This window comes from Marmota marmota, unplaced genomic scaffold (assembly GCF_001458135.2).
Source record: "Marmota marmota marmota unplaced genomic scaffold, marMar, whole genome shotgun sequence".
Taxonomy (NCBI): domain Eukaryota; kingdom Metazoa; phylum Chordata; class Mammalia; order Rodentia; family Sciuridae; genus Marmota; species Marmota marmota.
The window spans coordinates 11,251,208-11,261,725 of NW_026000185.1; the positions used below are offsets into that span (position 1 = coordinate 11,251,208).

A 10,518-nucleotide genomic window follows, 5' to 3' on the forward strand; every position below is an offset into this window, starting at 1 on the left:
TCTTAAGAACTTGTCCTTCCAGGTTTTACATTCATTACAGGGAGGGATTCTATTGTGCTTAAGCCATAGCACAGGGAATCTTGGTAGTTGTTTCTTTCATTTCTTTTTAGAATATTTTCTTAGTTGTAGCTGGACACACAGTATCTTTATTTTTATGTGGTGCTGAGGATCGAACCCAGGGCCTCAGGCATGGGAGGCAAGTGCTCTACCCCTGAGCCGCAGCTGCAGCCCTGTTTCTTTCATTTTTAAAGAAGGTGCCCGAGAGGCCTTGTGACTTCAGTCCTGCCGGCTAGTCACTGAGCAGCACGTGTGTGTGTTGGTGGCTACAGCTTCCCAGAAGCTGGCCACTCCTTCCTTTGGCCGTGGCTTTGGCCTCTCTTTCTGTTGCATTAGCAGGTCTCTGAATATTTAGCCCAGTTAGAATACAAAGAGGCCCAGGGAGCTCTCACTGCCCTTCGGTTTCCTCAGGGTCTCTCCACTGCAAGTTCAAGTCCCTGTGGAACCCTCCTGCCACTCTGTGCAGGCTCCATGAGGTCAACAGAAGAGTGTCCAGCTGGAAGCTGAGTTCATGTTCCTATGGGCAGAGTTGGACAATAAAGCAGTTAGCGATTCTCCAGGAAGCTCCTGGGTATCTGGGGCAAGAGGTTCTAAGTCTTAGAGCTACTTGGGTTCCTCTGGCCCGCCCCTGGGAATTCCAGCGCAGCACCGTTCAGGAACCACCGTTTCATCCTCTCTGTGGGTGAGAGGGGTGTTCCTGCCCTGAGAGATGAAAGTTCACTTCTCTCCAGGCACTGGAGTCCAAACTCGCCTCCTGCCGGAACTTCGTGTATGACCAGTCCCCAAACCGGACAGGCGGCCCTGCCTCAGGGCGGGGGAGCAAGAACAGAGACGGCGGGGACAGACGGACCAGCAGCAGCGGCGGACCTCTGAGTGATAAAGGGTCAGTAGCTTTTGCTGTGCTCTAGGTAGGGTGGGCCTCCGTGTGCTCCGGGTGGGAGACGCCAACCCCACCCATTGCCCCCTCTTCTGAGTTGTAGGATCATCTCAGTGGACCTTGCCCTCCTTTTCCTTGAGACCGAACGAGGTGACCTCTGGTTTGAGCAAATGGCCACAAAGGGGGCCATTGCTATAATTTGATTCTGCAGCCCCAGCGTGGGGTCACGCCCTGGGAATGTCCTATGAGGGTCCCTTGTCCTGTGAGCTTGTTCTGCTTCTCTCAGAGGATTTTCTTACTTCTAAGCCCGTAGCACCTTCAGGAATCTGAGGGAACTGACTGCGCTCTGGCCAGGCTAGAGTCCTGGAGAGAGGCCCAGTCTGACCTCCAGCAGCCTCACAGATTTTCTTGCCTGAAGAAAACCAGGGCCACCTCCAGACACAGGAGTTCCCCAGGAGGAACCACCGTCCTCCTGGATGTAAATCTGGTCCTCCCCATATGAACCTGGCAGGTGGCAGGCACCTGGCAGGAAGCTCAGTGGGTTTCTGTGGCATGCACTTAGACATCTAGAAGCAGATTTGTTTTTCAGGGAGGGGCGCTGGCAGGGGCGGTGGGTACTGGGCATTGAACTCAGGGGCACTTGACCACTGAGCCACACTCCCAGCCCTATTTTGTATTTAGAGACAGGGTCTCATTGAGTTGCTTAGTGCTGCACCGTTGCTGAGGCTGGCTTTGAACTCACGATCCTCTTGCCTCAGCCTCCTGAGCCACTGGGATGACAGGCGTGCACCACTGCGCCCTGCACAGATTTGTTTTAAAATTTAATTTTTACTTCTGCACATTTTAAATTTGGGGGCTGGAGTTTTAGCTTATGGGATGCAAGCCCTGGGTTCAGGTCCCAGTGCCCCCCCCCAACGCACACACACTTTAATCGACAGGTGAGAAGCGGGTGTTTTCAGGCGTCTTCTGAGAGACGGCTTGAGGACACGAGAGCCAGGTGGCCAGTGTCTGTTCTTCATCACGGGGCGGGGGAGTATCGAGACCCCGTGAGACGTGCTCCCTCTCTTGACATTCTTAGGTCCTTCTAGGCCCCTGTTAGCCGCCGTGTCACCTCTGTCCTGTCATCTGACTCTGGCTTGCTCTGTCTGAAGGTTGGGAAAACGCCTGGACCTCGGGAAGCCGCCCTCACGGTCCTCCTCGCCGCCGCCGCCCGCCCCGGGGGTGGTCAAGCTGTTGTTCTAGGAGCCCAGAGCTGGAGCCCGCCGGAGGGTGCGTCGCCACGTCCCCTGCCCAATAGGCTTTTGGTGTTAGTTTGAGAAATGGGAGCCAGCAGTCACCGTGGTTTGCTGGTGCTGCATGGCCCAAACCAAGGACCAAGGCTGTCACCTGGGGCCCTGGTGTCATCCCCATGAAATGATGTCTCTGTCCCTAGCGTCATTGTCAGTGTGCACATCCCAGAGGCAGGGACAAAGTGGGCCCCTGAGAAGTGTGAGACTGTGGGTGATGAGGCGCCCCCATGTCAGTGCCTGAGTCCCCGTGGCCCTGAGCGGTGCTTCTTGTGTTTGGGTTCCCCCACGGGGGCGCTGCGCTCCCCTGGGCTCGCCTCCCCGGCCCTGTCCCCTGGAGCTGTCTTCACGGACAGACCCTCCCGGGCCTCACAGTGCCCTGAAATCAGCCCTGAGCCTGCGTCCAGGAGTGGAGAACGGAGGACACATGTGCCTTTTCAAACCGTGCCCCGGGCCTCTGGGGCAGTCGCCTGCCTCTCACTGAGGTTAGACGACTTTCAGAGTCATTCTCAGGTGGGTCAGGGTCAGTGGGAAGTCTGTCCTCTGGTAAATGCTCATCCTGGTCTTCCTGAGTCCTCTGCCCTCGTGTGGACATCTGCATGGAGACCTTGGGGTGGAGTGGCTGCAGTGACACAGCCCTGAGAACAGGACTTGGAAACGTGAGGTCATCGTAAGATAGCCAGGGTGGCCTTCAAATGAGAAAGGAGCTCGAGGTCGCAGTGCGCCTGTGGTGGGAGGAGACCCGCCGTGGGATCCCGGGTCGAGGCGAGTCTGCTCTGCCGGCCGCGATGCACGCCCGCCTTCAGACATGGGTGGAAGGCACACCCAGCCACGGGAACTGCGCCCAGCCTGGTGGCCCGCTTTCCTGCCCAGCCGAATAACCTTGGGATGAAGACGGCTTCTCGAGTGCTGCCCGAGTTCAGGGGATTCAGCCTCCGTGCTGGATTTTGTCCCCGAAAGCATCCTAACCTGTGTCAGTAAAAGATGGACTTTGATTTTTTTAAAAGAACAATAAAATCAAGAGGGACCCATGTGCAGCTGGTTCGTGCCTCGTGGTATCTGCCTCCACGTTGGCTTGTGAGCTTGTGGAAACTTTTTTTTTTTAACCAAGTCACAAAATATGGAAAAAAAAAAAACTGCTTTTTAAAAATTTCCCTGCAGGTCAGCCTGCTGGGAATGCTGGGCGACGCCTGGGCCCCCCTTCAAGGGTATTAGGACCCGGTGTGCTGCTGAGGTTCCGGGTTCCTGTCCTCACCTCTCCCCGCTCTGTGTCGGTCTGTGGTATCGTTGGTGTGAGAGAAGTTAGCACTGGAAGAAGGGAAGGGCCCTGGGCTCTGTAGGACCAACCTGCCAAGAAGGTCTTGATGCTTTTAAGGGTTTAAAAAAAAAAAAAAGCTGTGCGTCAGAGCCCGGAGCCACAAAGGCTAAGATATTTACTGAGACGGTCAACTACTCCCCTGATGGGCAGAGGACAGTCTTATAGTCAACTTTAAAAACATCAAAGAAATCTTGTATTTGCCATGTTACGGCTGAACATCCCCTATTCAAGATGCTTGGGACCAGAAGTGTTTTGGATGTTGGTCTTTAAAAAAATTGGGATACTTGCAGATAGAAATGAGGTATGTTGGGGATGGATCCAAGTCTACCAAAAAAACCCCAAACACCATATTTCGCATAGGCCTTCCACACACAGCCTGAAGGTGGTGCTCCCATGCACCCGCGTTGTGCCTGGGACCTCACCTGGGGTCACGCTTGGAGCTTCTACTTCTGTTGTCATGCTGGTGCTAAAAAGGATTTGGGGGTTTGGATCAAGGATGCACAACCAGTAGGTTCTCGTGGGTTCTGATCAGTGAGGATAGTCTCCCTGGTCCTGGTCCAGGGCAGGGGCAGAGCCCTCCTGGATCCCGGGCCACCTCCCTCCTCAGACAGCCTCACACTGCATCTCGCTGCCTCTTGCCAGCCATGGGACCTGGGGCCACCGGTCTCTCCTCCCTAGGCCTCAGTGTCCCCATTTTTGGGGGAGTTACCACCCTGTTGGGTCACTGTGAGGATTGAGTGAGGCTGCCCCCTGCCCCTGCCCCATTTCTTTGCTCTGTAAAAAACCAAACCGATGCTCAACAGAAAAGCCGACCCTGTGCTCGTGATTTATAACCTTTTATTGGTGACAGTGGCAGTACAGTCAAGGTACAGTGTTGGCTTCACGTGGCTATGGAAGGCACTGGGCTTGTGGTGAACTGTGTGTGTCAAGTGTGGCCGCCAGGAGAGGGGGAGAATTCTCAAACAAGGCTGGACTCCGGAAGGTGGAGGGGTCCGCAGGTTGGGGTCGAGCTGGGAGCAGACAGGGTCGGGGGCAGGGGCGCCCGGGATGGCAGCTTTCTCCCCATTTCATGTGAACAAAGGCGCTGGTGACTGGTCACTATGGCTTTTCTTAAAACTTGACACTTGCCCGGTCCAGCGATGTGAGGGCCGTTCCTGTGTCTCGTCTGGGGCTTTTCTCCTGGGGTCCTAAAAGCCGAATCCACACCCTGATGGCAGGGGGAGCTTTCTTCCCTGGTTGGTGTGGGGTGTCGGTGATTCTGACGCTGGGAAGGGCTCAGAGTCTGCTGGTTGGTGGTAAGTCTGGCGATCCCCCTGCGGCCCTCGTGCAGAACTCTGAGTCTATTCACTGGCCTTGGTTCCGTTGAAGTCTGCATCACGGGCGTCCAGCTCCTCCTCAGATCCGTCTGCGTTTTCTATGACCCTGCGGCCTCCAGACCTCCTGGCAGGAACAAACGAGGTCTCGTTTCCCCGCCTGTGGATTTTAATAAGAAACGTTTCTCTGTGGTAAAGCAATCCTCTCGAGGTCGGAAGAGGTGTTCATCAGGGGCAGAGACCAAGCACTGGGCCTGGACACAATGAGACCCCTCCGCCAGGCTCAGGGCAGCAGCTGAGTCTGGGGTCTGCTCAGTTACCATTCGAAGCTGAGAGGGGGTCAGGAGATTCTTTTCAAAGAGAGATGATCTGCTTTAAAGCCATCGAGCCTGGTCATTCGATGACCCCAGGGCTCTGGTCTGCTGTGGTCTTGAACTTGGATAGGAGGAGAGGGGTAAAAGGTGGGGTGGGTAGTGAGTCCCCTTGTGGTTATCCAGGCCCAGGAGGGCAGCTGGGAAGGAGGGGACCATGCTGAGTCCTCCTCCACCTGCCACCCTCTGTACTTCCGAAAGAAAAATGGGGGTGTCCATTGAAAGGTTTTAGAAGTGGACACCAAGGGCAGTGAGAAGGAAACAAGTCGGGGTGCAGAGGGGTGCCCCCTGGCTGCAGGGCAAGACGGTGCCCTGCTGGATTGGAGACTCCTGGTTGAGTCCCCACACGGGGACGGTGTGTGGGATGCCTGTTTTGCTCACTGTGGTATATACCATGCAGGGCACAAGAGAGGTGCTCAACGAACATTTGTAGAGAAGCAGTTAGTCCAAGGTGGCCTTGAGCCCCAGTGGGCAGGACCCCTCCTGTCCCCTCTTCCCTGGGCCTGCCGTGCGCCCGAGTCATGCACCCGAGTCATGCTCCAGGCCCACGCTGGTTTCCCAAGGAGGACTGCTTGTGTGAAGAGGCTTTGGGGGGGAGGGGGACGTCTGCCACCTGCAGTGAACCGTTGCTGCGTGACGGAAACCCGAGTGTGCAGGCCCAGCCACCTGTCTGACCTGGGTTGCAGAACAGGCCTTACCTCATTTTAGGACCTCTCAGAAAGCAGGCTTTTGACAACCAAAGACCTGCTCAGCGCTGGACGGAGTGGCCACGGGCTGAGCCCTTACCCATTCTCTAGGCCAGGGGACAACGGACTCAGGTGAGACTTGGGGGCGTGCGTAAACAAGGTTCGTGATCGCTGAGCGGGGAATCCCAACACCAGCCTTCTGGCGTCTGAGGGTGGGGTCCCCGAGATGAGCAATCAGAGCCCCGGCCAACTAAAGCCTCCTAGGACAGCTTCAGAGGAAGCTTCTAGACCTCCAGCTACGTTAGAGGATGCACTGTGCACCCTTTCTGAATGTGACCTCCCCGACCCCGGTTCCTCTTTAGCAAGAGAAGGTCCTGAAGACCAGGGTGGAGAGATGGCCATTGGTGGCTCCAGTGCTGCTGCTCTGGGGCCCTCCCTGCTCCGAGCCCCATGGACCAGCCTGGGAAATGGTGTCTGACCTGGCTAGGGGCTCAAGTCCCCTCGTGCCGGGGGAGTGGGGGGGGGAGTCTGTGGGCTACAGGAGTCGGAATCCTCCATCTTGGAAGCAGATCCCTGCCCCGGGACTTGGCTTCAAGCCCTAGACGACTCTATCACAGGAAGTAGGGGTCTCCTCATCCTGGAGAACTTAGATTCTGTTCTAAGAGCCTCCCCAGAGCAGACACCCCAGCTACCTGCAGGGACCCCACTTCCTGCTAGCAGGTGGTCCTACTCGGAAGCTCTTAAGTATGCGGTAGCCATAGCAAAGCTGAGATTTTCCACAAGAAAAGGTGGACACCAGCTGGGGCCTGTCTGGCCTCTCAGTGGGGCGAGAAGAGGACTTGGGCCCCTACGGTCCAACTTCACAGTGTGGAAAAGTTAAAATCCCAGAGAAGCAGGGGCCTCTGCACACTCGTCAGAAGGGTCCCTGTGCTCCTCGGGTGGGGCGTCCATCCCCAGGGCCTTGAACTCGCGCCTGTGAGGCTTCTATGGCTGGGTCCCACCCCGTGTGCCAGAGGTACAGGTGGCAGCCAGACGAAGCCCTGCCAGGACGTGGCAGCGAGCGCTGTGCCCTTCGCACATGTTTGTGAAAGCTGAATTGTGAGGGACAAGTCCGGGCCATGGTCACCAGGAACTGTGCTTTGTCACTCCTGCTGTGTGACCAATTCAAGCTACTTCCATTCTCCAGGGCCAGACCCAGAGCCTAACATCCTGTTCACTTAATGGGGTGTGGTCACTGTGCAAGGGTCAGCACCCAGGTAAGAGGAACCCAAGCAACGTGAGCACAGTCTCTCAGGACCCCCTGGGACTCAGATGTGCTGTGTCACTGCCAAAGCACTGCCGGGGAGGAAGGAAAGCCACTCCGGAGGGGAGGTCCACTTGGCCTGAGGCTCTCGGGCTTCATAAGAGACGCTAAGTTACCCGAACTTTCAGATTTTGTAGGAATCCCACAGAAATTGGCCAGGACTTAAAAAAGGCGGGGGGGGGGGCTGTGTGGGGGGTGAGACACGGGCAGGAAGGACACAGCAGAACACACAGGGGCTGCAGCCAGAGGCTTGATACCTGGTGGTCACTGCGAGGCTTCCTGTGGGGGGGCCCCTCTGAAAAGAGAGAGAGAGTCCCCAGTGGTTAGCAGGAAGGAGCCGGGTTGAGAGGGTTATGGTCACTAGAGGCACCTGGAGCTCTGCGAGAGGGTGGCACCTCAAGCACTAGCAGTGTTTTAAGTTAGAAAACTTCTGTCCTGCAGAGCTGTATTTGGGGACTGCCAGCGAATCTGTCACTGCACACCTATTCAGGAAAGGGAGCCTTGGCTGGCTTCCCCCTGACTGGCACTTTGTTACCATAGACACCTCCAGGCAGAAGGGAGGCGGTGCAGTTTGGGTCAGAGGTGGCCAGCACTGTGGCAAGTATCAGTGTTGGGTCAGGCTACAGAGGGCTGGTGTGAAGATTTACCTGATGAAACAGATGGCTCTGAAATTCCTTGTTCGCCAAGGAGCTGGTGGGGCTTGCCACCGGCACAATGGGACCTAGGGCCCGAGTTTGTGTTTACTCCCCATCCCCACAGACTGAGCAGAGGTGGCCTGTTGTGTGTGCAAACTGGCCGGTCCTACCCAAGAAGAGTTAGCGCCGGGGGTTCTGCCCAGGCTCAAAGAATCACTGAGCCCCCCAGAAAGGAGCAGAGACAAGCCAGGAGTGGCTGTGTGCCCCTGGCTCAGCCTAGCTTCTCCATGGCATAATCTGGGTGTCGGGGGGGACGTGGTGGGAGCACAGCTCTCCTCCACTGACCCCCTGGACCCTGCTTCCGAGCCCCTGCTATACCCAGAAAGTTGGGTCTAGATTCTGTTCCATCTAACCGAGACCCACAAGCCCTCATCTTGCAGGGACTGGGGCCTCCTTGAAGCCTTGGCTCATGTGTGGGGGCTCCTGGGCCTGCTCTGGACTAGCTGAACTGCAGAGAGAAGGGCGTCCCCTCGCACTGCTCAAGTCTGCTGCTCATGTGTGTTACTCCTTGTAGCCGCCAAGAGGAGGCCTTCTGGGTGACCACAACTGCTTCGACTTCACTGTGTTTAGCTTTGTGACCTGTTAGGATGGTGATGCTGGTTTAGTTGCAAAGAGGTGAATGTTTAAAATGGCTACTTTCAAACAACATTAATGCAGGTGGCAAGAGGCTCAGGTAAATGACAAAGGGGGCCTTTAGGGCTCAGTGACTGGAGGTTTCTTGGGTGCCCAATGCTGTCCTGGGGAGGGCAGATGAAACTCTGCTCATGGGCCCGCCGGCCCAGGAGATGGACACAAGATGACCAAGGAGCTAGGAAAGCAGTGGGGCTGGGTAAGGACCAGGGAGGGAGGCATCCTGGCAAAAAGCTGGGCAAAGAGCAGGCCCAGAGAGGAGGCAGCCACTGCAAAGTCCCCAAGGCAGTGTGTGAAGATGAGGGTCACCTACTGGCAGAGGTCACGTGGGGTCAGTGGGATCAGACACTGTAAAGGGGGGTGGTGGCTGAGGACGGCTGGGCCCAGGAGGAGGGGTTCTGGCTTCACTTAGCCCAGATCCCTGGGCTGCTGTGTTGGGAAGTCAGGATCAGTGGGAGCGGGAGGTCCCTGGGTGACCACAGCGGGAGCCTGTGATCTAGACGAGGGGGACGGTGGCGAGAACGCTTGAAGGAAGTTGAGGAGCTGTTCCGACAGGGTGGTGTAGGATGTAGGGAGAGGAGAACCACGACCCCGCGGTGAGCAGTCCGAGTGAGGGGTGGGTTCACTGCAGGGGCTGCGTGGGGGAACGGCCCTCAGGACAGCTGAGGGGGAAGTTCAAGGGGGACTGGATACAAAGTTATTAGCTGAAGATGGAAATTCCCAAGGGACAAGACCAGCTGAGATCACCATGGATGGAAAGAGATGAGAACCAAGATGGCCCCAGGGCCGCCTAGTGGCGGGCAAGTTCTGAGAGGGGGACAGGCAGGGGAGGCCAAGAGAGAAAGCTCATCACTCCTCTTGCCTTATCTGTCCCATAGGTGGGTGAGGGCCGGAGGCAGCCCTGGCCAGGCCTTGGGAAAGACGCAGGGCCACCAGCACTGTGTCCACAGGGAGTGTCGTGGTAAGGGGTGGCAGAAGTGGGACTTGGTTTTCTCCTGCTGCTAACCAGAGGGAAGCTCTGCAGCAGGGCAAGGTGAGACTTCAGGGCACCTGAGCAAATGAGGGTCGAGTTTAAGGAGGCCTGGGCCTGGGCGGGGGGCCGGGCAGTTAGGCCCAGAAGTGGAGGAAAGGTGGAGGGAATGAGCACAGGCATAGGGTGGACAGAGGGGGAAGCTGGTGGTGGTCTCAGGGTCGTTTCTGTTTTTAGTGAAACAGGAAGTAAGGCCATGGGGTGGGGGTTGTGTGAGAGGGCAAGCATGGGGGTCAGAGCACGCAGTGGGGACGGGTGCTTTCCTTGGGCCCCTTTGCGCTGCAGCTGTGGAGAAGGCAGAAGGGCGGGTTGTGCGGGGGCCGTGAATGGGTGAAGACCCCAGGGCGACAGCTAAAGCCAGGTGGCCCTGAACCACACGATGTCTGGTGGCCAAACCCGGAGGCCTGGGCTGGCTGGCAGGATGGGGAAGGTGCCGGAGCTGACCCGAGTGCTGAGAGCTCAGAGCACACGTGGTGTGGGGGAGAGCCGGGGCCCTGAGCCAAGACCTCTGAGTGGAGGTGGCCCTGAGGACCAGGGGTGTGCAGAGGCTCTCAGCTGAGCATGACTGCACCCCAGCGCCCTCGGGAGATAGTTGGTTGCCATGGTGCGGGGAGGAGCCCTGCAGAGAAGGGTCCAGTGCAAAACGGAGGATGCAGGTGCGGAGGAGGCCCAGGGAGGAGGCGGTTCCTCTGGCCGTGGACGCAGGCTCTGAAGGAGATGGGCACACTCCCACGGTCGCCTGCTCTGCTCTGGGCCTCAGTGCCTGGCCCTCGTTGGTGTCCTGTGGCCCCCAGGGCCGCTCACCTGAGCTTGCTCTTGAGCGCGGACACCTCGCGGCCCATGGCCTCGTTGCTCTCCGTGGCCTCGTCCAGCTCCCGCTGCAGCTTCCTGCGGTTGGCGTTGACGCGCTGGGACTCCTCCTCCGCCTCCTCCAGCTGCTGTCTCTTATACA

At 57.4% G+C, this 10,518-nt stretch overlaps 2 protein-coding genes across 3 annotated transcripts in view; one reads left to right on the forward strand and one right to left on the reverse strand.

The window, feature by feature from the left end:
* Positions 1 to 10,518, forward strand: part of Nde1 (nudE neurodevelopment protein 1) — a 34,194-nt gene that overhangs the window by 16,788 nt on the left and 6,888 nt on the right. The window contains exons 8-9 of one of the 2 annotated variants that reach the window (XM_015491100.2): positions 789 to 940; positions 2,086 to 2,203. In XM_015491100.2, coding sequence (XP_015346586.1) covers positions 789 to 940; positions 2,086 to 2,176 — 243 coding nt within the window. In that variant the 3' untranslated portion in view covers positions 2,177 to 2,203. Of the gene's footprint in view, positions 1 to 788; positions 941 to 2,012; positions 2,038 to 2,085; positions 2,204 to 10,518 lie in introns of those variants that run through there. The other variant, XM_015491101.2, reaches the window with a different exon arrangement.
* Myh11 (myosin heavy chain 11) overlaps positions 4,359 to 10,518 on the reverse strand; it is an 88,243-nt gene continuing 82,083 nt past the window's right edge. The window contains 2 exon segments of the mRNA XM_048790066.1: positions 4,359 to 5,011; positions 10,371 to 10,510. Of these exon segments, the coding sequence (XP_048646023.1) occupies positions 4,879 to 5,011; positions 10,371 to 10,510 (273 nt within the window). The 3' untranslated portion in view covers positions 4,359 to 4,878.